Source organism: Typha latifolia, chromosome 1, assembly GCF_019914945.1.
Source record: "Typha latifolia isolate L0001 chromosome 1, TyphaL0001v2, whole genome shotgun sequence".
NCBI classification, from domain to species: Eukaryota; Viridiplantae; Streptophyta; class Magnoliopsida; order Poales; family Typhaceae; genus Typha; species Typha latifolia.
The window spans coordinates 18,366,540-18,391,639 of record NC_133086.1 but is presented as its reverse complement, the minus strand read 5'-3'; the positions used below and the strand labels follow the sequence as shown (position 1 = coordinate 18,391,639).

At 39.0% G+C, this 25,100-nt stretch overlaps 4 protein-coding genes across 8 annotated transcripts; 2 read left to right on the top strand and 2 right to left on the bottom strand.

Moving 5' to 3' along the window:
- Positions 1 to 3,243: 3,243 nt before the first annotated feature.
- Positions 3,244 to 10,072, bottom strand: LOC140790400 (uncharacterized). Its single transcript, XM_073140469.1, has 2 exons — positions 9,890 to 10,072; positions 3,244 to 5,788 (listed from the first exon to the last, which is right to left on the bottom strand). Exon 2 carries the CDS (start codon positions 5,514 to 5,516, stop codon positions 3,570 to 3,572), a length of 1,947 nt encoding a protein of 648 aa, XP_072996570.1. The 5' UTR covers positions 5,517 to 5,788; positions 9,890 to 10,072; the 3' UTR covers positions 3,244 to 3,569.
- Positions 10,073 to 11,709: 1,637 nt separating this feature from the next.
- Positions 11,710 to 14,356, top strand: LOC140781210 (F-box/kelch-repeat protein At3g61590-like). 4 transcript variants are annotated; one of them, XM_073127116.1, is made up of 2 exons: positions 11,710 to 12,350; positions 12,959 to 14,356. In XM_073127116.1, the coding sequence occupies exon 2, from the start codon at positions 12,997 to 12,999 to the stop codon at positions 14,203 to 14,205; it is 1,209 nt and encodes a 402-aa protein (XP_072983217.1). In that variant the 5' UTR covers positions 11,710 to 12,350; positions 12,959 to 12,996; the 3' UTR covers positions 14,206 to 14,356. The 4 variants fall into 4 exon arrangements, with proteins under 4 accessions (XP_072983217.1, XP_072983209.1, XP_072983225.1 ...); XM_073127108.1 differs by having other exon boundaries at positions 11,710 to 12,362; XM_073127124.1 differs by having other exon boundaries at positions 11,711 to 11,936.
- Positions 14,357 to 16,090: 1,734 nt separating this feature from the next.
- Positions 16,091 to 18,756, top strand: LOC140781835 (uncharacterized). The gene is made up of 3 exons (XM_073128088.1): positions 16,091 to 16,298; positions 18,128 to 18,260; positions 18,339 to 18,756. Exons 1-3 carry the CDS (start codon positions 16,138 to 16,140, stop codon positions 18,393 to 18,395), a joined length of 351 nt encoding a protein of 116 aa, XP_072984189.1. The 5' UTR covers positions 16,091 to 16,137; the 3' UTR covers positions 18,396 to 18,756.
- Positions 18,757 to 20,579: 1,823 nt separating this feature from the next.
- On the bottom strand, positions 20,580 to 24,685 carry LOC140790387 (uncharacterized). Of its 2 annotated transcripts, XM_073140456.1 has the most exons (4): positions 24,214 to 24,685; positions 22,512 to 24,073; positions 22,220 to 22,411; positions 20,580 to 21,320 (listed from the first exon to the last, which is right to left on the bottom strand). In XM_073140456.1, exons 1-4 carry the CDS (start codon positions 24,625 to 24,627, stop codon positions 20,753 to 20,755), a joined length of 2,736 nt encoding a protein of 911 aa, XP_072996557.1. In that variant the 5' UTR covers positions 24,628 to 24,685; the 3' UTR covers positions 20,580 to 20,752. The 2 variants fall into 2 exon arrangements, with proteins under 2 accessions (XP_072996557.1, XP_072996549.1); XM_073140448.1 differs by having other exon boundaries at positions 22,512 to 24,685.
- Between the last annotated feature and the right edge of the window lie 415 nt (positions 24,686 to 25,100).

The following is a 25,100-nucleotide window of genomic DNA, read 5'->3' as shown; positions in this document are numbered from 1 at the left end:
ATTTCTCCGTCAATTGTATATTTGCATTTAACCCTTGATGGGTAGTAAAATGGGTTAACAGATACGAGCTTCAAACTCGACCCGCTAAACTAAATCAACTTAAAAATGAGTATCCCTTCAACTAAAATTATTATTTTTAATTCGTGTCTCTCTTTTTTATGCTTGTACGTGCATCCCTTGTGTTTCATAGTCGTGCAGTCGATTGATGCTTATACGTGAACCGATAATAAGAAATTTATCAGGCTCTTTTATTCGGATCGAAGCCCGACCCGTCAGAGATTTCTTATCTGCTGGTTCAATTAGAGGACATAGGACAAGGCTTTTTGGACTAAATCCTCGTCCATCCGAGTAATACTAGGCTCACATAAATTGATCTATGGGCTGAGAGTGGTGAAGCCCAATTATAATCATGATCCAGCCCTAACTCGGACCAGATTAGATGAGGTTAGTAAACAGTATTTTAGTACATGAAACCCGGCCTTGCCACGGATGGGTAATGTTTTCTTTGAAAATGCCCTAAAACATCCCTGATAAATATGATCATCTATCGGACAAGAAGGTATCTATATAATAATATGGTCGCAAACAAGTAAAACCCGTCAACCAACTGCCATCAGTTTTCACGTGTGTTATTGCTTTTCTGTTTGCATATCAGTTTTTATTGTTATTATTATTATTATGAGTTAGCTCTCTATATATTATAGACTGCATTACCGGATCAAACCTCTCCCAAAAAAATGAGCTATAGTAAGCTTAAATCAGATATTCATATGGAAAATAGAACTTATAGCCAGTGTCATAGATCAGTATTCGATCGATCTAGTTTTCAGATAATATATGACTGCTATTTCATCCGAGCTCAAGGTACAAATCATACGGCAAAAATTAAAACAAGAAAGGAGCAATGCTCGATCGATGAATATCGACCCTCGAACATGAAGCCCAGCTCATGTTAGCAAACCAATGAGCAACTAAATTAGAAGACTTAATTGAGATCATAACGGATGCCGATCCAATTTATTTAACCAATAACAACCACCCTCCCCTCCAAATAACAGATTCAAAGAAAATTACCATCATCGTATCAATAATATGTTGTTATTATCTAAAGAAAGAAACTCGGAATTGGATCCCAACGCTAAAGCATGAGTTTAACTCGAGCAGACATCCAAACTTGTCTCAGTAGCACTTGAGAGTAACACTGTCGTTTGTGAGATAAACGTGTTATGTTTGTGATAACTAATTCGCACAACTAATCAACATGGAATCAAGATCAAAGAATCGCAAGAACGAGATGTACTACTCGGATCATAGAAGGATCGAAGAAGTTTATAGTAGTGACGTATAAGAGATTCTTGCAATTGTCCACACTTCTTTATGAGCTCCTACATCCGTCTACAGACAGCTTACCCTATTCACACAAGATTCCAAGACAAGGACGAAAAAGTGGATCGATCGATCGAGCAGAAGAAATTAAGAATTAGGAAAGATCGATTTCTCACATCAGAGTTCGTCTCCTACGGGAGGAACGGAGGCATTTCCGGACATATGGATCCCATTCTCCGCCGTGAGATTCAGAACTCCGCCGGCGCATTTCTCCGCTATGAATTCGAATAGGCCGGCGGCGGATAATTCTTGCATGAATTGTGTGCCGCTACCAATGTCCCTGATGCGGTCAGACTTGTCGTATCCACCGCATCCTCCATGGCCGGATACGGGGGAGGAGATGGCACTAGGAGGAATCTCCATGCAGGAAGCTTTGCAGTGAGCGACAGCGGAGCAGTCGACGCCGTAGATCTGGAAGCGGGCGTCCGGGAAGATCCGGATGAAGACACAGGCGGGAGCGCCGGGGGTGGTGGATCGGCGGCGATCGAGCGCGGAGAGGTCATGCAGCTGGGTGCACGAGAGGGTGCAGTAAGGGTAGGAACCGTTGCATTGGACTCCGTACTGGATCAGGACGGCACCGCCCTTCAAGTCCTTGGCGATGATGCAGGAGGAGGGAGGAGGAGATGCGGCAGCGGAGGCAGAGAGGAGGAAGAGGAGGAGGAGAAGAGAGCCAAGACCAGAGAGAGCCATTGAGACTTTGAGAGAGAGAGAGAAAGCAGAGAGCAGAGAGCAGAGAGCAGAAAGAGAGAGGAATGGGAATAGAACTGGAACTGGAGGGGGAGGGGGGGTGGGGTGTGCTTAAATAGAAGCAAGGGCGGGGGCATTTGGCGGTTATGGAGTTAGTTATCTCATCCGTACTAAAGTTTACTGAAATTACGGGATGCCACTGATGTGGACTGCAAACTGTAAGCTGGTAAATTACGGAAATGCCACTCGACGTAACGGAATCTTGATTTGAGATCGATGCATGGGAGACCGACAGTTCAATGGATGTTCACTGCTAGAAGGTAGGTACGTGCACAAGTAAAGGAATTTATGAAAGCTTAGACATGCAAAAGGGAGCCACCTAGATCACCATTTTAATCAATAGAAGTGGCATTAGGCATAGGGAAATGATCTTTTTGTATGGACTATGTGATTCTAGATACGCAAAGCTAAATATGTGCAGTAGATATAAGAGGAAAGAAAGAGTAGTGCCATAGGACTTTCGTATTGGCATTTCTACTGTTCTCTAACGGCAGAGGTAAGTGCATAAATATACAAAGTAAGAGTTTAATATATGAAAAAATAGTAATAAAAGCAGTGAACTATTTTTTTTTTTTAAGTTATGCGGGAGATACTAGTGATATACAACCACAATTTTTACCAAAGATTTAAAAAGAAAAGGTCAGTTACGGCCATCCTTCCGTGTAAGTCCATCAATGGACAAATGAATACTTCAAACAGTTCAAAACGACGAAAACAAAGAGTTACAAAGCAATGGGAAAGAGAAGGAAGCTTTACTATGAACATAACCATATATCTGCCATTTTTCTTAAAATTGGCTTTGAGTCAATCAAGAGGGCAACTCTCAAATGAAGTTATCAGCGAGTTCATCTTAAGTCCAGCATGCCTGCTTTCACTCTTCTTTTGCATGTATCATGTAACTCAAATTAGGGAAGCACTACTACAAGTTTCTGGAGATATAGTAAGTTCTGTAAAATAACAAAATCAATATCAGCAATTCTCCTAATCCAGATACACCTGTTGACAATCAGATAACATGCAAACTGATGCTTTAAAGTTCCACTCTACCAGATTTTGGCTTTTGCCTCATTGATGCAAAACAAGTCCCCAGCAATTTTATAGTTGACCAAGTTCGAACAGAAATTCCACTTAAAACACATATGATGCCAAGCGTGCAATTATACAAATCATTAACATCACATAAATTTAACATGCACACACCCCATACAGTCCAAAACCGAACCTTATATATACAAAACTACATATGTACACAGTTTTGTTTGGAAAGGAAAGACAAGCCACCAAACCTACAGTAAGCACGTAAGTTTTCATTCACAGACCACTTGGATAACAAGAATACCTGGCCAAGAAGCGTAACCAATGCAGTTGCCAGAAGCAAATAAAACAGACCCACAAGAGGGCAGATTTGGTCATCTCATGGATTTGCTTTTTAGTTTTTACAGCCAATTATGAGGCAGAGCATATGCCTTACCCCGCTTAGGCTCACCTAGGCTGCCGGAGTGGCTCCCAGTACTTCCACTGTTAGCCAAAATTGCCATCAGACTTCCTCCATGCACCCTACCTTCTGGAAGAGAAACCAAGCTAGAATTTGGAGTAACTGCAGGCTGCATGAAGTTCATCACATGAATTCCACTCCTATCTAAGAGACTATCCCCATTGTTTTCCATTTCTGAGTGCATGCTAGGTGTTCTGTACTCAGTGGTGACAGCTCCCATGGAGTGCCCTCCATGAACACTAAAGTCTTCCACCAGTGCAATATGTGCAGCACAAAGGCCAATCTTACCCCTCGCAAAGCGATCACAAGGAGGGCCACCAGCACCAAGATCTGACCCTAGTTGGCCCCAAGAGCAGCGTTTGCCTCCCCCGTGTGCCTTGCAGAAATCAGTGCTTCCTTGAGCACTTTTATCACAGCCATCAAACTTGCATCGTTTGCCCCCACCATGACGGACACAATAATCTGTCCGACCTCTTGCACTCTTAGTACACTCAAGAACAGCACACCTCTTGCCACCTCCATGAGCAACACAAAAATGGGTCCCACCATGGACACTCTTTGAGCAGCCACTTGGATATGAGCAGCGCTTCCCCCCACCATGCCCCTTACAGAAGGGTGAGCTTCCTTCAGCCCCCTTGGTGCATCCATAAAATGTGCATCTCTTGCCTCCACCATGTGCCTTGCACAACATTGTGCTGCCCTGAGCACCTTTTGTACACTCAGGAAATTGGCAGCGCCGACCCCCTCCATGAGATATACATAGACCAGAATGACCTTCTGCACTCTTTGTGCAGTTCTCCTTCTGGCACCTCTTGCCACCACCATGCCTGATGCAAAGACCAGATTTTCCTCTTGCAGCTCGAATGCAGCCCTCATGGCTACAACGACGACCACCGCCGTGAGCTATGCAGTAATCAGTGCGTCCTTCAGCACTCTTTGTGCATCCAAGGTGCTGGCACCGCCTGCCCCCTCCATGGGCTTTGCAGAAGATGGTGCTGCCCTCGGCTCCCTTCATGCAACCGGCTTTCTGGCATCTCTGTCCACCGCCATGGGCTATGCATAGTCCAGAAGCTCCTCTGGCCCCTTTTCCACATCCATGGAACTGGCATGTTTTTGTGCTAGTGCTGTAATTCTGTTGATGATCAACCACAGGAGTGTCTATTGAGCTTTTCCGCTTTTGTGCCATGGTAGGTGAGAGATCTGAAGTTGCAGCCTGACAATAGCTGCCAGAAATCATTTGGTTAGATGAAATTTCAGTGACTCTCTCAGGGGCATACAAGTATGGCAACACATGACTCCCAGATTTCCAGCGAGAAGATGTTGATCCTTCATCAGCAGTAGGCACTGAACTAACATTTACTGATGCCTCGAAGATATCATGATATTGGACTGAGGCTGGAACAGTATTAGTAATAACAGATTCAGATAGACCTGCTGTTAGGCTTAACTGAAGATCAAATCTAGCTTCACTTTCCAATGCCTTTGATGTTGCAACAAGATGTTTCTTTGGTATCGGGGTGTTCTCATTGCCAAGACTGAGCTGAAAATTCAAACCCAGATCCATTGAGCACTCCTCATCGGTTTCCTTACATGAAGACATGGTACAAGCAGTTGTTGAGCTTTGCTTGCTACTATCAGATGAGTTTGATGGGCGGCCCAGACCTAGCGACAGCGAGGCATTTCCCATACCTTCAGTATCATCTAATTCAACCCACTTCCTTTTTATCCCCTTTGAGATAAAATTATGTGGATTGGAGATGCCTGAATAATCAAGCCTCAAAGTGGTATCTGTGTGATATCCAACTCCTGATTTAATTGTGCTCCAACTTTGGAAAGGATTTGAAGAAGAATTTACAGCAAATCCAAAACCTCCAAACTTATTGTCCATGACTACTACTTGAGTTAGAGGTCAGTCAGACTCAACCAAATACTGGCAAAAATGACCAATTAACCTGAATTACCAGACTAACAAAGTTAGCAAAACCAAAGCTGTCAGAGATTCTTGTAGACATTCTTGCAACCTCCACTAACAAATCCCGAGGTATCACGACGGTCCATCTTGGACAAAACTGAAGTACTATGTATTGAAGATAGCTAAAGCAAGCTAAGATTGATGGTTATTAACCGTGAAGTTATTTGTCATAACAATGCTGCCAGGTCCTGTCAATAGGAGGAAACATTATATGACTACTGCAGGAAATTGCAATGAAACAATCCACAACAGGAAATATTAAGCACCAGAACTATAAGAAGCATCCATGAGATAGCTGAAAAACTAGAGATCACACAAACAGTCACACACACAGAAAGAAAGGAGGAGATTTATTTGGGAATAACTAGGGCTATTAAGAAATAAGAACTTTGTAAAACTTCACTTTGGAAACGATGCCAGTTTGAATCTTGTAAAATCAAGCGTCTTGTATGAGCTCTAGGATAACTATCTTAATTAAAACCAATAATACATCCTTGCTGCTACCTCAATGACAACATGTACAATATCAAAAATCACTGTGAAGCAATAAAATAGCTTTGAAATAGAAGTATTCATGAGTTGTCCTATTACATAATGCTCATATACTCATATGCCAAAAAAAGGGCATTCCAATGCAGTAGGCTCTCACCTATGCAAGTTTGGGATGGAAGATGTGTGTAATCTTACCCTTACATCTAAGAAAGTTATTTCCAAAACTTCACAGATGCAAGGGGGAAGACTAACTGTCCCACTCAATGCACACAGATTTAAATAATGAAATGTCATACAGTAGGATCATATGACAGACAACAACATATTGAGCAATTACATGCACTACAAACAATTAATCTATAGTTACAAGATGTGCCAGTAAATCTAACAGCTACATATATCTACAGAACCAAGACACGAATTCTCAGATAACAAAATCAGGGAAAGCACAATTATTGGAACCTAATAAAAGTAGCAGATAAGAAATAAAGCTGGCGAGGTATTTGAAAATAATGAACATTTGTTGATAAAACAGAAAGCTTACTGACAAAACAGAAAGCTTATTGACAAAGAGAAAGAGTACAGCAATACATGTCCAAACCTAACACATGAAATAGGAAGATCGAATATTTAGTTTATGAGACAATGATATTGGAAAGTTTAAACTGTACTGAAAAAGGTGGTGATGAAAATCAAAAGTGAAGTTCTGACGTATAAAAGGAGAGTTCAAAAATTACCAGAATAAATATATGATAAAGCGGGTATCTATTAACAAAGTACCACATAACTATAAAAGACAGTAAAACGTATAGTGCCTTGAGCAAGTAACGACAAAAGGAAATAAAAAAATTGCTTGTTGTTGCAAAAGTACAGAGAATACGTGTGTGTCTGCGCATGTGGTGGGGGGATGATCTGATATCTGAATTCCTCCATTAATTGACTCCATAAAGTTTTCACAACCACTTGCTTGTTACAAATTAGAAGAGAAAATGTCCCAGTATGCTATTACCGATTTTGTGAAGCCTAATACTTTCTTAGGCCCTGATTTGGTATTGCTTAGGGTCTAGGTTGGGTTGGGGTTATTGTCATCTCTTGATCTGATGTTGACACTCTCTATCTAATCATCATTTAACAGGATTACCTCTGAAAATTCATCCACGATGCTTGAACGCAGAAAAGTGCAGGCAAAGCATGTGTTTATTCAATTTGTTGCACAAATGAAATCACACAAAATAAGATGTACTACATAATAGGTGACAAAGTATGTGCAACCCACACCGTGCAAAAAGATATATTATAGATGGCACCAAAGTTAAAATTACTGAGTAAAATCAATTAAAAAAATGGCTTAATTTTGATTTTTGACACAACTTCAAAGTGTGTCAACATGTTTCTATCGTCATCATCCAAGTCTTTCAACAATGTGGAATTGGCTGGAACAGAACTCAATGGTGTGTCACGAGAAAGCTCCAAAAGAATATGCACTGGTAAATGTGACAATGCTTTCTGAACCAGGGTATGTATACTCGTATATGAGAAGCAAGGCACTGCACATCAATTTAAAAACAAAATGCTATTGACAAACAGAGAGAGAACCCTGATACAATAATTTTATAGCTGAAAAAACCTAATATGGCATGAATTAGGAAGATTGAGTATCTGGTTAATGTGTGACTGATAATAGATATAATGATTGTACTAAAAGAGTTATTACAGGAAAAAAATACTATAATTTGTGAACAAAAACATGCCACTATAAGTATTTTGAATGTGCCTACTTTAGAGAAGAATAATCCTCGTGAACGAGCAATGAAATAGAAGGCACGAGTGTCAAAGAATGATAAAAGAGAACAAAAAGATAGGACATAGACTAAAACTAATTTTACTGCTCTAGCCAAAGCTTATATGTTAGCTCTTAGGTGAAAACTAGAAATGAGCAACAATTAGCAGGTACATGCAAGAACACCCCTGGGCTGAGTCGTGCTAGTCATTGTGCCGATGTGGTGCCCTTTTTATAAATTTTTCCTATTTCCATTAATCATCGTCAAATCAGTATCATTTTCTTAACAAACATGATATAACATGTAGAGTCTATTTTTTAAAACTTTTTCTTATTTTCATCAATTATCATCAATTTGCTACTAGTTAAGCTGGATCATCACAAGTGGTTACTAGTTGAATTAGATCATCTTCACGATCAATTGATCCCTCCGAATGCTTAAATAAAAGTATGAAACTATGTGAATTAGTCTGATGGCAATGATGATGAAGACGAGACATGCATCCCTGCTATATAACATTCTCAGGAAAACACATATGTCACCAAGATCAAAACCACCGAATCAGACTTAGACAATCATAAAGACAAATTTATCAGAGACATAAGAAAGAAAATAACCATCTCTAGCTCAACATGATTATAGTCATACGAGGAAATAACTTGAATTTGTAGGTAATAGGATATCAGGGGAGGTACGCATATAAGATGATATAAATTTATCATCATTACTATCATATCAATCACACCTACTAGACTCACAAAATCATTATCATACTAAAATTATAAATGCATGTCAGTGGCACAAGCCATTAGCATGCAGCGGTGTGCCACAAGCACGCAGTGCATGTCGAGGGCGTGCCGTGCCGATGTTAGCACAACATGGCACATGCCACTGGCCTGGCCATTGTTGGGTACATGTACCATAAAGTTTGTCATATTTGATCAGAGTATGTACATTCGAAATAATTATGATGAATGGTGAGCCTAGAACGCATTCCTCGTATTATTTTTAATTTCTAGAAGGGGCTAATGGAACAAGAGTAATCACTAATCGTAGAAAAAGAAAATCTCCTACCAGCTAGATATGATCAAAATGTAAAGAAGCAGCAGTTAGTACTTAGTATAACTCAACTGATGCAGAAACACATCAATGCATACATTCACCCATAAGAAAATATAACATATAACAATAAAGCCAATCCAAGATGAACTCAAAGGAAATAATACTAGCATTTCCCATGCATAACTACGAGATCTACAACATTCAAAATCTTCTAGGAAAAGCATGAAAACTAATGCGTTTAACTTTCAATATGCAATATCAGGCAGATCCTCAGATAAGCTCTATGAGAATATTTGCTGCCCAATATAAAAACAGAGAATAAAAAGGATAATACCAATTGACCAGGCTATATTCTTAAAATTTTAAATTAGAAGAGCGCTGACAGCGTGCTTATATAGCTGCTGATTAGTATGTATATATATACGCGGAACCAAAAGAAACCTGAAGGCTCAAGTTCCATAGAATAATGCCCTGACTACTAATGCAGGATCAATTCAATATCTATGAAACAAAAAAGCAGAGAAAAAATATAGCAACTTTAAAATCTACAATTATTATTGTAGCATTCTTTCCTTACTCCAAACATCAAAAAGAGGAACAGAATAATAAACCAAACAACCAATTCTTTAAAGATAAATCAGATCAACAGTAGAGAACCAAAATATTTCTATTCCAGAATCCTAATTACTAAATAAAATTAAAATAAATCCCAGTCAAAGTTGTCCACGGAATCCAAAGATTCCAGCTTCCAATCAACGAAGACACTAAGTATTTCTAAAATTTTAGCCTAACAGATGTATAGAAAGTAGACAATCGCATCAGAGCACGAGATCCCCCCGGATTATAGAGAAGACATTAGAAAAGGTCTAAACAGAACAAATTCCAGCAATTAATAGAAGAATCACACAGGCAAAGATAGCAATCAGAAGAGAGCCATTCAAAAGAGATGGAAACCTCTAATCCAGAATTGCAGTCGGAGAAACCAAGCTTTCCAAGACCCGAAGGAGACGAGGGCTAGTAAGTTCTCTTGGACGAGGAGGACGAGGTCGAGGAGAGAGAGAGAGAGAGAGATCGAAACCTCTCTTTTTTTTAGAAGAGAGATGGAAACCAGGAGCAAGTAGACGGCAATTTTTTTTCTTCTCTGAATCCGATCCTGTGCAGAAACTAATGTAGGAAATTATATTACATCCGCGTTACTATAGGTGATGCAAATGAGTTTGGCAACTCGGCAATCAAAAGATAAGCATTCCGTAAGAAATCTCTGCACCCGGGGTTGTAGAGGCGAAGTGTAGAATAAAAAAACAAAACACACGGCGCACGTTAGAAGAGCAGCATGGGATGCAGCTGGGAGAAGACGTCATCCGCTGCGTCAGATTCCGGGTGCGGTATAGAACGGATCCGAAATGGCGGGACCCAACTCCGAGTGGGAGCGAGTGAACGTTGGTGACGAGGAACTACGCCTCTCTCTCTCTCTGCAGTGATCCTCTGCAACCAAGGTCGCAGGAACTCGTTGTCCTTAAAAATATAATCTTAATGGGCCAGGCCTGGACTTGGGAAAGTTCTTGTACTCCGTTCTGGGCCTACACTAAGCCGTACATGGCCACACACCTGGTTGCCAAGTAGCAAGCAAGCAAGCAAATGTGATTTATGCAAGCAAGTACTTATTGATGTCGAATTAAAAAATAGCATGTGATATTGTACAAATTGGTGGTACGAGTATTCATGACATGAAAATTATTGTACATTTATCGAAAGGAAAAGAAAGAAAAGCAATCACAGTGCTACGAAGAGACTACTTTTTTTTTTTTACTACAGGAAGTGAAGCGTGACTCTGCCGCAATAGACAAAGGTGTGATCAGAGGATCGGTTCAATGGAGGTGCCACTACTTATTATGATTCACATATGATATGATGGTCTCGTCGACATATTCATTTGGCCATCGACAGTTGTATCATTCAACTCGTGATGGAACAATAGTTCCTTTTCCCAGTACGTACGCTAAGTGTATGCCTACCTTATCCATTTCAAGTTTGTTTGAGCTTTAAAAAAGCCCAGTTCATGACAAGTTAAAGATTATTTTTTATCACACTAAAAAAAATTATAATTATTGTATTATAAGTACATATGAAAATAATATTATACTCTTCATTGAGAGATACATATTTAGGAATTAAAACCCCGCAGGAGTGCAAGAGTAGGAAGCAAGAGGTGGGGCACATCTCGAAGGCTGAAGCATTCATCAACAGTTGTGAAAGATTAAATGTATCTGAAGGGTGACTACATTCATTGTCCCATGCACGTACATGGCCATCTACGCCCTAATCCGCAAAAAGACTAGTAGATATGTAGATTAGGAGAGGAGCCCTGAGAAATAGGCAAAGTATAAAGCATCTAATCAAGAGGAATGAGTAAGGATTAAGCAATGATATGTGGAGCTGTTAGGTAGAAAAGGATCCCAATCCAAACAGTTCCACGGGCCCACCTTTGAGGGAGATACAGGTAAACACTTTGGCAATATTAGGCGGCTTCTCTACTTAAATATGACATTAATTATCATATATTCTTTTAATAGATTATGATGTCATAGACTAATTATTAGAGTAGATAAAAAGGGCTACATCAACATGCGAAGGTTTACTAGTTACAAAATTCACTAAATATAAACTCTAACTGTAATAAGGGAAATCAAACCCATAAGGAGAGGCCGAGAGGGTGGATTATTAATCTATCTAAAAATGAGCTCTCTCTAGATTCCAAAGCGTCATCAACTATATATATAGATAGATAGATAGGTAGTATACTCCCGTAACACCCTTCAAAGACCACCATTTCCCATCAGTCACTAGTCACCACCATCTTCTTTTCTTCCTTGGTTACCACTCCCTACCTTCTCTGTGGCTTCGGGATTATGTTTGGCTCCCAACCAAGTCCACTGTTGCATCTCTCTATAAAGGCTTGTCCCTTGTTTGATCTCAGAAAAGGGGTTGGATTGAGTCAGAGGTAACCTATTCTCCTTTTCTTCTTTGTTTTCCTCACCGTGGTGAAATTTGTGGGGGCCTCTGTTTCGATTCTACCGTCTCTTTCCGCCATTGGTGTGCTAGATCTGAGCTCTTTTGATGAATAGAGAAGAACCCATATCTTGATACGAAGGAAAAAGATATTTTGAACCAGGAAAAGGGGGAAAAAGCAGAAAAGCTCAGGCTTTTGTGCTTTAACTTTCTATATCTACGACTGCTAAGGTACAGGAGAAGAGAACCCGTCTTTTTTTTTTCCTGATGTCGATCTTGGTTTCTAGTTCTCCTGGAGGTTTACCTTCTAAGGTGTTGGGGTTTCTATGTCTTTCTTTTCCGCTTTCTAGCTATTGATGGGTCATGCAGTTTCTACTCTGATTTGGGAAAGTCAGCATTGAAACAAGTTATGTTGATTGTAAGATTTTCTTCTTTAAAATCTGTTTGGTAGTTATTCTATGTTCTCTGGTACATCTTAGTTGTGTGGCAGGTATATGATTTATTGCAAATGCAAAGATTTGTTGTCTGTCCATGTAGGTGATTATTTTATATGTAACAATTGGAAACAGCCAATGTTAGGTGATGAAGATTTTAGCTTCATCTGAGCTGATGCTATATTTTTCTCAATGTTCTGAATTTTGGCGCTCACTTTTCATTAGTTCAGAGTTCTTTTAGCAACAGAATGTGCTTTCACAATGATGCATTGTGCAATAATGCTTTCATCTCAATCTGGTAAATTTTTTATTTTCTTTTTACTTAGAGGGCTTTTATTAATGGAGATACTATATCTTGGTCTTCTTTGACATTCTTATTCCATATCATTTCTTGTTAGCTTTACTTTTATAATGTTGCATTGCCTTCGGGCAGCTTGGATGTTCAAATGCTATATTTGTCTTTCTGCTGTTTGCCATCAAGTTCTTGTTTTTCTAGTTGAAACCTTGTTCTGATAATTTGATTTCTAGATATGTATTTTCTCCTCTTGCCCTTCTTTATCTTCTACTGTTAATCTTTCAGGCTATTATATTCTGCTAGTGGTGCTTCTCATCTTTCTAATGGATAGTGAGGAATGGAAATCTTGTTCTCCTTGCATCAGAGGGGAGCTTCCACAAGATAGATCAGTTTCTGAAGACAGTCATGACGAGGATAGAGGCACATTAGTTTCCTTGGATACCATTCTGCCAGATGATCTCTTAGAAAAAATCTTTTCTTTCCTGCCCATTGTGGGCATCATTAGATCAGGATCTGTCTGCAGAAGATGGTATAATGCTGTGCATTCTGGAAATTACAAATGGAGCAACATAATACCACAAAAGCCATGGTACTTCATGTTCACTTGTAGCGAGGAAGCTGTGGCAGGGTATGTTTACGACCCAAGTCTTCGGAAATGGTACTCTTTCAAATTTCCTTGCATTGAGAAGAGCAATTGGTCTGCCTCTTCTTCATGTGGATTGGTATGTTTGATGGATAGTGAGCAGAGGAATCGGATCTTTGTGTGCAACCCTATCACAACACACTGTAAGAGGCTTCAGGATGCTCCTGGTGGAAGATCACCTGATTATAGTGCGCTTGCAATATCTGTGAATAGGAAGTCTCAGAAATACACTGTTGTTGTGGCAAAATGTAAGCAGGTACCTGAAGAATATTATCAGTGGGATATCTCCATCCATATTTATGAGTCTGAGAGTTCATCTTGGGTCACTCCCTTCAACGAAAATTTGGTAGGATGGAGGGGAGGTGATGAGTGTGTCATTTGCAATGGAGTTCTGTACTACCTTGTTTATTCTACTGGTGTTTTGGGAAACAACGAGCCCCGTCATTGTCTAGTCATGTATGATCTCTCCGTCCGACCATCTTGCACATCTCTTATGAGCACGGCAGTACCGGTGCCATGTTCTCTCACTTGTGGCAGATTGATGAACCTTAGAGATAGGTTAATTATGGTCGGTGGGATCGGGAAACCTGATCGGCCTGGTATTATCAAGGGTATAGGCATTTGGGAGCTTTCTAAGAAGGAATGGCATGAGGTTGCTCGAATGCCTCATAAATTCTTCCAAGGATTTGGAGAGTTTGATGATGTCTTTGCAAGCACTGGCACTAATGATCTGATTTATGTACAGAGCTATGGATCGCCAGCTCTGCTAACTTTTGACATGGGCCAGAAGCTTTGGAAGTGGTCGGTGAAAAGCCCTGTGACCAAGAGATTCCCCTTGCAGCTCTTCACTGGTTTCTGTTTCGAGCCAAGGCTGGATATTTGTTCATAGTTTTATTGGTTTTATAAATTTGAACTTGACTATCAAACATCATCTTGATTTTATTTTCCTATTTCCTTATGGATCCATGAAAATGAATTTGTGGAACTACAGAGTATAGAAAATATTCATTTTTAAAATAAAATGCTTGAAAATTACTACAGTTATGCTCTTAAAACTCGTAGGTCTTGACTCTTTATAATGTGTTTTGGCAGAGTGGATCTGAAGAAAGCAAAAAGTGATACCTAAGTATTCCTGATAAGATGCTTCCTATTATTGTCCTCGTTGTTGGGTTTTGCTGGTTGTGTAGATTTTTGTGGCATTGTTGCGTAAAAAAGAACAGTGTAATTAAGACACATTATGTGTTCCTATAAAAGGATGTCTTCTCCATTGCAATGGTAACGAAGTGTAACTCTCTAATGCCAAGTTTTTCAAGTTAGCTGGGGATTGCAATGCAAATTGTACCTATTTTATCTGTTAATGCTGTTCCAAAGATTAACATCTTTTTGTGCATTTCAGTAAGCTCCTATGTTCTTGTCCTCCTATGTGTTAGAAATTTGAGCATATGTCCCGTAACTTCCATTCCTTTCAATTCTTCCCGGTTATTTGTTCTTTGCCTATTGTTAATCGATCACAATGTTCTTACAGCTTAACAATTATAGTTCTAGTGATATACACCTTGTTACTCATCTCAATACTCAGGGGACTAAATTTTCTTTGCATGTCTCAATTGCTTGTGTAAATCTTTTCTTCTCACTTGTTTGTTTAGAGTTGAATTGGTTATCTTTTTCCTTGTCCTTCTCCACTCTCCTCCATCCATAAGAGAAGCCTTTCTCAAGAACAAGGGAAGAGCAAAAGAAGATGCCACCTTGACAGGGAATTTGTGCAAGTGTGTCTCTTGAGGAGGAAAGGAAGCAACCCTTACCCCCTTGGAGAAAAGATAACTTCTTATCATCACTAGAATTCTGTGACTTTGGTGGGGGCGGGCTAATAGTGACAAGCTGCAGCAAAATCTGGGCAATCTTGGATGGAACCAGAACCAAGCTTGTGGGGGCATTCTGCAGAGCTGTCGGTGGCTCAGAACAGGCCACTGCCTGTGGAACCTTGTCCTTCTCTCTTTAAACCCTTTTCTTTGATTAAAAGATCATTGTCCATGTAGGCCCAGAATCATGCATCTTGCTGCTGGTTTCCATCCCTAAACAGCTTTTAATATATGCATATTTGTACTTTGTTTAGGCTTCCTTAGATTAAAAGTCGCATTTTTTTCTCTGCAAGTTTGACACATTGTTGCTGCAACCTTCAATGTAAAAATATACATTGAAGTACTATGGGCCAAGCGGCCCAAACCACATGTGCTTTGTCTTATATTGTCTCCTTTGCTTTCAAATGTCATTCTGATGTTATTATTATTTTTTGTTTCTTTTTACCGAACAAGGGTTCACCAACAACTCCCCCAACCTATCTGAACTTCCTAACTCTTATTATAATGTCTAGGCCTAATATATTCTGAGTTGAAACTTGGTGTATACTTTCTAACTTTACTTTTTTACCATGTTATTTGTTCAGAAAAGGGTACAAGCTATAAATTGCTTTCACTAACTCTTTCAATTTCTTTTAAAGGTACTTTTGGAAGAAAAAGAAATTACCTAGAAAGGTGAATCTCGCACTAGCTAATCCTACTTTCTACATTTTGCTAAATAATCTCTTTTGTTGCAATTTGGGGATGTCAAACAAAAACTAATTTCACTTGAAAGATGGGCTAACTTTTCTTTTGACGAATCGAGTGTTTGCTTTAGTATTGAAGAAATCTAGTGGGCCCAAAAGGAAAGCCCAATTAAAAAAAGCCCAGGACCTTCTTAGAGTGGGCTCACTTTCCTCTACCTTCTTCTTGTAGCCAAGGTTAAACTTTATGGTTTTTTTTTTTGGTCGCCGTTATTGTGCGAAATGGCGGCGGCCTTTAGATGGGTGCTTCAGCTCCACAGGGACGTGCCGAGAGCCGCACGATTCTATTCTGAGGGCCTCGATTTCACCGTCAGCGTCTGCACCCTTCGTTGGGCCGAGCTCCAGTCCGGTCCCCTCAAGCTTGCTCTCATGCACTCCGAAAGGTGCCTCCTTTTCCCCTCCTTTTCTTCTTCCCTTCTATCTCTCTCTCTCTCTCTCTCTCTCACACACACACACACACACAAAATTTAGTTGGGTTGTCCAAAGTTTCAATCTTGTTACGTTATTTAAATTGTAGCTCTTGAAATCAAGAAGATTTCATCTTGATTCCACTGTCTTACATCGTGGAGATCCAGATTGATGCTTGTCGTAGTTGGTAACATTCTTGGTTTGTTATTGTTTTGTGGGGATAGATAAATGCTAACATTATAAGACGGTGGGATCTAATTATTGGAATCCGATATGCCATTGGGTCCTATGAAGAGTGAAATGGCAAACAGCAAACACACAAAAGAAAGCTAATTCTAGTTTCTGTGGCCTTGAGTTTGAAAAAAGAGTTTTTAGTTTGAACTGTTAGATCTCAGATATGCCATTTCAGATTCTTTCTGCACGTCAAACCAGCTCTACCAACTGATCTATAAGAATCAATCATAGTCTGCAAGATGGATATTATTGCTCTATATATCATAATTTTGCATACAAAAGAATAGATTAGTTGGCTTACTCTTCCTCCATGAAGGTAAGTCTGTTAAGGACGACCAGTTTATGTATTAGACCTTGTTTGGAATCCTTAAATCGGATGATTTGAGTAGATTTCGAATTCTTTGAATTGAAATCCTACAAAAATTCACATGATTTGAGATCCGATTTTGCGAGAATTCATTTCTAGCTTAATCAAACTTTTCTATATTCCATTATTGCCCTTAGTGTAATAATTGATGAAACCCTACTTATGCTATTCTCCCGTTACTACTCTTCTCTTTCCAAGGCTGATACATACTCTCTCTTTCTTAATTTGTTTAATAAAGATAATATTGGTTTATAAGATTGTGTTATTATCATATTTTGTTCTATATATATTGTATAGTTAATTTGTATTGATGGTAAAGGGATATAATAGGAAAATAGAATATATTGAAATGAATTCCTACATATTTCTAAACAAATTCAATTGAAATCCATTTGGATTTGGTTCTAAACATAGCCTAATATGATAATATCATTGAAATGGACAAGTTCAGATCCTTAAGAATCATTCTCAGGAAAAGATAGTGTGGATAACATGATCTAATTCGCTTGATCTCGCGATTAAAATGTGAGCAATAGTGTTAAATGAAGTCTTCCATCCAACTGAAAGAATGAATTGTGATATATGTGAGTTGAATCTTATCTTCTCGTGTTAAATATGATATTAAAAGCCTTGTTTGCTTCGGAAATAATAGCTCCTCTTTGCAAGATGCGAACTTTAATCTGCTGGAGAAGTCCTTGTAAAACACGCCACTGCATGTGGAGTATTTCTCCGCCCTTTGTTCTATAGTGAAAAGTGAAGGCATAAATTTGGAAAATCTTTTTGTGTATTGATGAACTCTCAATATGTTTACTCTCTCACCCACCTTTTGTGATAATGTTGAAACTTTTGTGAGATAGTAGAGGATCATGTGTTTGGTGCATTTCATACAGGAGAAGGGAAAATTCAGTTACATTTCTTTTCCTTTTTTTTGTCATCTCCATGGAGAACACTGTTCATTGAATCTGTTTTTCCACAAATTTCTTGCATGCAAACAGACCAAAAGATGCACAATACTCACAAGAAGCTTTTGCCTCTCTTCATATTTTTTGGTTCCATAACGTTTTGGCAACAAAAAAGACTAAAACTTGGATGAACTCATACTATTGTTCTCATGAAATATATGAATTTGATTTGATAGAAACAAATTGTCCGTTCTGTGCAAATTGCTGACCTTACTGTTGAAATCCCTATACTGTATTACAGTAATCCTGAAGTACAAAAAGTGTATTCATCTATGCTATCCTTCACAGTAGTTGACATAAACAGCACAGTAGCAAAATTAATGGCATTGGGAGCTGAGTTGGATGGCCCAATCAAATATGAAATCCATGGAAAGGTAAATCTTTCAATATGAATTCCAGAACATAAATTCCAAGGATATTGGTGCTCCAGAGTGAATTGTCTTATTGTGCAGGTTGCAGCTTTGCGATGCATTGATGGGCATATGTTAGGCCTTCATGAACCTGCATGAAGACGAGTTATTGAAGTCAGAATGCTAAAAAATTTAGAGAGCTCTGAGTGCAAGCGAAAAGCATGGCTCCATCAGCTACTGTAAGAGTTCTGAGCAGATCGGAGTTTCCTTGCACTGCCTCAGAATGTGTTTATTATATATCTATTAAGAACAATCAGCATACTGACTCAAGGATGGTTTAGCTTTCATCTGAAAATTACTCGAGGACTTGAGACTCTGCGTAAAGTAGAGATACTCTGTTTTGTCTTTTCTCAGCTCACATATTGTATTTAATTTGGAGACAAGTATATAGTTATCTACATTTGATGCCAATCCATTTCCTTTAGTTTTGCTTTTTCATAAATAAATAGTTCTTCTTGAAGTGGCCTATCTTGAGTTATACGATCAGTCTTATATCTATTCTTCTTGGTGTCATCATGGTATGAAATTGTTAGATACTCCCTGAACCAGAATGACCTGCTGTTTTAATGTGTGTGCCTCCATATGTGCTATAATTTTTATGTGAGAATCTATAAATATGAACTGATCAAGCAATTAATGTTTCTTAACACAATGTTTATCAAACAATCAAATATGCAAGAATACCCTCTCTAGTATCTATTCTAAATTTTGAAATACTTGGTGATTCTCTATTGCTCCCTATTCTACAGGAGATATCATACTTCTATAACACTGTTGCTTGTAAGAAAGCAGTGCAGAATTATACTGCTCTCTTCCAAAGAAGAAAGAATATTTAGAATTTTATAGTAATGCACACCATCATCAAGTAAGCAATTCTAAGCACCTCTTTCCTGGATATAAAATATCCTTTAGCTTTGGCATTTCATATCTTTATCAAAAGGTAGAGGAATTTATGCCCATCATCATGATCTAATATTAAATGACTGCTAACTACTTCACATCGTTCCTAAGAGTTCCCACGCCAATCATCTGGACTTACTTTTTAATTCTTTATATTTACTTGTTATTCTCAAAGCACTTCAGTCGAACAAAATGATTGTGTTTTCTTAATGACAACCCTTTCGGGTAAAGGCTTCCAATAATAGACGGAAGGAATCCGTATATGGGCACTAGAACATCTCAGTTGAAGACAGTACTAGAGGAACTTTGGTTTGCTATAATATTAATATGCTAATTGATTAATTATTTAAACAATGTCACAGAAAAGCTAGTACTTTTAAGCATTTTATTTATAAATCCGTAAAACTTAATATTTAAACTTATACCTTATCTTTGAACGTAAAATGTATTTTGTAGATTTTTCTCCTATCCAACGTGTAACTGTAAATTTTGACGCACGGTATGGATGAATTCGTTTAAGAATTTATAAGGCATATATCCATAAGTATATACTTTGAGAATTAACAACCGTAGCCCATAGTTTCTAGGCCTAATTTACCTACTTTCTCGCGAACATTAGCACGAAAAATTATATGAAATAGAACTATGCACGAGTGGAAATCCCTAAATGGAAAAGAATCATAAGGCCAACTGGGCATCCACTGATTAATAGTTACTACAGCCACACAGCAAAGGTGACAACAAGAGGCTAATAATAATGCTAATTAATGCTGCCATCGATCACTCCTATGAACTCGTGTCTATATAAGACCACCAGCCTCGCCTCCTTTGCATGTACAAAATTCATATAGTTTCTTGCGTTGTTATATATATAGATAGATAGAGAGTGAGAGAGAGAGAGAGAAACTAAAAGAAGTGAGGTGGGTGTAATCTAAAGGGTTGCGCAAAGAGGTAAGTGAGGGAAGAAGAAGAGCTCTCTTCAATCCAACCCACGAGGGGAAGTTGGCACGTGCGGCTTCTGGTTCATGAATACCTTTGGGTGCAATGAGATACTATTTGGGTGCACTCCATGGGTGTGCATGACTCAGGAGACGACCTTGTCTTTCCTTCTTCTCATGCTTGGATTGAAGGGAGCTCCTCTCTCTCTCTCTCTCTCTCTCTCTCTCTCTCTCTCTCTCTCTCTCTCTCTCTCTCCATACAACACTTTTGGAACACTTTCATGCCGTTAGCAAGCTATTTACATATCAATGAGACTGTACATTTCATTTCTGTAAAGAATTAGATGTGACTTCACGCACACTATATATGTATATATACTTGACATGAACTAGTTTATGAAAGTACGAACAAAAAGGAACAGGATCAAGCACATGTTATCCAATATGATGAAAAGGAGACGTAGTCACCTTTTTTTTATACTATTAGAACAGAATGTTACAATCAACAAGGATGTACAATAAAAGTCATGGGCTTCTTGTATTGCAATATTTTATGAGGCGTAAAGCAAATCGACACATTTGAATTGTTTTGCAGGTATCTGTCAGATAATATGATCCTTATGAGATGATACTTGAACCAAGATCACCTTCATGGCGAAACAAAGCCTTGGGAAGTGACTTGCACGATTTAATCTCAGAGCATGCAGCGTCCTTTTGTTCATTTGAATGTTTAGTTCCGGTCATTGGTGTCTCACAGACCATGTCACTGGCTACTGCTGTTCTCTTCCTTCTTTTGAATGGCTTCGGTAGTGGCTCGCAAATTGGTTTCTCTGTCCTTGTTTTCTTAATAGCCCAAACCCTGTGCAAATCGGGCACCCAGCTCGTGAATGAGGAGAACCTTCTGTCCCTGTTTCTTCTCTCCTGAGCTCTTATTAGCTGCTGCTCATGCTTATGGTCCCTCATACAGTGATGAACCTTAACGTCCTCCTGATGGGTGGCTTGGTAGATGGGAACTCCACTTGTTGGTCCAACTGAATTTTTATGGATTCTGCCGTTGCTATTGCTGTTCTTGAATTCATCATCATTGCTATTATGTAAAGAATCAGAGGCTTCGACTTCAACAAATAAGTCAAACTCCATCTTGTTGTAAATTTTCTGAACAACGGCTTCTAAAGAATGATTGTACCTGGAAAAGTTGGTCGTTAGAACAACTGAATTCTTTGAAGTTCACATCATTTTGTCCAGATAATTCCAATCATTTCCCATGAATAGAACATGTTAGTGTGACGCACAATGTTCATGTAAGTTAAATCTGACTGTATTAGAAGAGACATGCAGAAAAGCTTCAACAAGACAAACTATATCCAGCTAGAAAGGCATCTTACCCAATTAAATTTTGACTATGAAAAATCCTTTGACAGATTTAACACGTGAAAAAAATAGAATACCATGATCATAAATGAAAAATTATAAAAATTTAGTTTGTGATACTGCAACAATCTTGACATGATACTAAGAAGCGTACTGTATATAACAGAAATTTTCAGCCTCTAAGCAACTGGTAGATGCCAGGATCTTGAAAGCTAAGAATATATAAGAATACATAGGTCATACTCAATCAAGAAAGACAAGCAAATGCGGATTCTCATGCTTAAGATTGACCAAGAAACATCATATATCTCAATTAGCTCCAAGAAAAAGGAAAATTAAATTGGTTACACTCGACAATTTTGTTGGTCCATTTACTAGGTACAATATAGGAATTTTAAAAAAAATTAGCTCTCATAGCACACTGGTGAGCTTAGTTATTTTTCTACTAGATAATTGATTAAACATAACATAGCTAGTAATTCAGAAGAAAAGAATAGGGATATCATCGCAAATCAATTAATGCAGATGAAATGAAGGTCAAGGTGTAAACAAGCAAGACCTAGAAACAGTAGATTGAGTAGTTGGAGAGAAACGTAAAACAAAACAAAACTCATTTGATAAGCTAGATAGTATAATACTCAAATTAGATGAATTAATTCACTAACTGAATAGAATGTCCGGAAAAGAATTTTTCTTGCAAAATCATTAGTATACCTGGATTTTATGGTTCTTTGAGCAAACTCAACAACATTCTCAGCATGGAATGAGTGGCCTTGCAAATTGATATCAACAAATTGCAAAAGGGTACAAATCTCTTTGATCATCTTTTGTTTCATATTTTCTTCAATGCTTGCTCTAACATCAGACTGGAGTATTTCCATCCTGAAACACATCTGCAACTCATGCCTGATTTGAGTTAAGTTATAGATGGTTAAATTATGCAAAAATTTGCATGTATACTAAAGAGTGCATAGTGTCAAAGGAAAACTTTAAATTGAAAGGATACTCTCTAATTTTATATTCTGTGCTATAATTTGCAGAGCTTGAGGCAGATGCAGCAGATGCTGGATTGACGCCTTTGTACTTCAATATTAAATCCTTTGGTTTCCTTAAAAGAAGATGGAAAACTTCAGAAGCAACTTTTGCATCATAAGCGCCATCAGCTTCCTTGAAATCAGAGTTCTTTATTGTATTTCCTTCAAGCTTTCTGTATAGAGCAAGGACAGACAGACCAACTAAACGTTCAGCTAAGATCCCCAAATCAGCATCTTCTGAATGCAGACCTTGCTCAATCTTTTGATGTATGCTCCCAAGAAAAGCTTCTAAATCATCTAAGCAAGAGAATGCTGAGGCATCCTTCCCATGCATGCTTCTATATGTGGCATCTGCCTCATCAGTGGAAGAAGACATAAGGTTAACTCCTGCTTCCTCTTCTGAGGGCACAACTCTTCCTGCTTCATCAATGACATTTATGTGCTCCTTTGCTTCTGGTTGATTGATTTGGCAACCACTAGAAAAATAACTTTTACTTTGGCTCATCCAGCATTTCAAAAACCGCAACTTCTTTGAATTAGTATGCCCTCTGCTTAAGTATAGTTCATCCAAATCTACTCCTGAAACAGTGTCATTCGCATAGCTAAGTAACACTCCGCGGAAGGAGCTCCAAGTAGTACTCTGAAGGAGATCTTCTTGCAATTTATTTCTTTTCCTTCTAGCATTCTTGTCTTTTGATGCACCATTTATAGAACTGTCTAATACTTCTGACAAGCCATCAGTAATACTGGATGCTGATTGGAATAAATCGACACAGCCCTTTTCTATAATATGAACCGCCACATAATTAATGGTAAAAGGCAAGAGAATACCTTCAACAGAGTTTCCATCGCTATCAGACATAGAAACCACAGCACAATAACTTCTTCCATAGAGAAAGGCAAGAAGAAGCTGCCAAACAGGCTTGTGCTCTTTAATTTCACCTTTCTCCAAACATAGTGATTCAAATACCCTGTCAGCAAAGAACTTCTTTTCAGTGTGCTGTTTGACATACTTCCTACAGTTCCCTGAAAACCCGCGAAGGATAGTTAAAGCAGCTGCATTTTTTATAAACTTTTCTCCCTTCTCCTTCTTCCAAACTTGTGTAACACGAACCTTTGTGATTTTGCTGCAAAAATCTTTCAAAAAAGGGAAACTGAGTATTGTTCTTTCACTGAGAAGCTTCAGATCAAGCACTTCAAGGTTGCAACCTGTACACTCCAAGGGCTTCCCACTTGCATCTGCAATACCCAGAACAAATTCTGCATGACCGTTCTTGCTGCCCCTATCAAGCGTATGCCCCATCGAACACCCAATGTACGGATATAAAAGGCCAAAAGGAACAAGGACAGAACCCAACACAATCGCATCAGTCGAACAATAACCCCAACTTAATTCCCTAATCCCTCTTTCGAGCCATCCTGACCGTGAAATCTCCGGATCGCCTTCGGAACCATAATTAACATCAAGTAAACAAAGGTGGATATCCCTCGGGATCAGCCTTTCCTTAACAGGGCGAAAAACTTGAACAAATCTCTTCAAAAAAGCATCAAATGTCACTGATCCATCAACATCCGTTACCGACTCAACATATTCCGCCAAAAATCTCGAATCTTTAGACAAAGAGGAGAACAAAACGACCAAATTGGATCGAAATTGTAGCAATTCCCGCGTACCTTTAGGATTCTCGGAGTGGGTCTGCCAGCCGTAGTCGTGCTCGAGCTGGAGAAGAGATCTGGCAAGCAGAGAGGCTCGAGGCGAGCCGGAGACGCCGAGATCGGGGATAGCAAGGAGGGAATTAAGGGATTTGGCAAGGGAATCGAGGGTTTGGTGAGGACGATCGAAGGAGAGGAAGGTGGGGGATTTTCCGAGGAGGCGGTGGACATTTGAGGTGGAGAGGATTGGGGAGATGGAGGAGAAGAAGAGCTTGAAGGCGGAGATGGAGGAGGAGAGAGGAGGGAAAGATATGATCTTCTGGGCGGCGGAGAGGATGGATGAGATGTAGGAGCTAGGGTCTTGGAGGGAGAGGAGAGGGTGGAGGTCGATAAGGAGGATGATGCGTTGGGTGCTGGAGAGATCGAGGGATGCATCCATCGAGAGAGAGAGAGAGAGAGAGAGAGAGAGAGAGAGACTGGAAACCGGAAAGAGTAGACGGGCGGATCGGCAAATGAGCGGCAACTTAGGTTGGTCGGATTCCAAAATTTTGGCGGGAAGAAGAAGGTTCTGGACTTTGGGCCGGGCTGTCAAACTAATCGCCCCAATTTAGACTCAAAAATCTCGACTCAATTTAATAGTTGGTGCACAATTTTTTTTATCTTTTGGCTAATTTCAATTTATATTATATTAGATCACTTGTATATTCTATTTAGACTCCATTAAGGACCTCTAACTCTACGAATCTGAACCACTCTCGTAGCTTCATTCAATGATACCATTCCCAGTGTGATTAATTCTTATTTATTATGGAAGTTGTTTGAATTTTCCACATGGCGTTCACTCTTTAAATATTTCTTTTGATCACCTTTTCTTGCTCCTTAGGATGGCCACCCTACCTCTGCTGTTT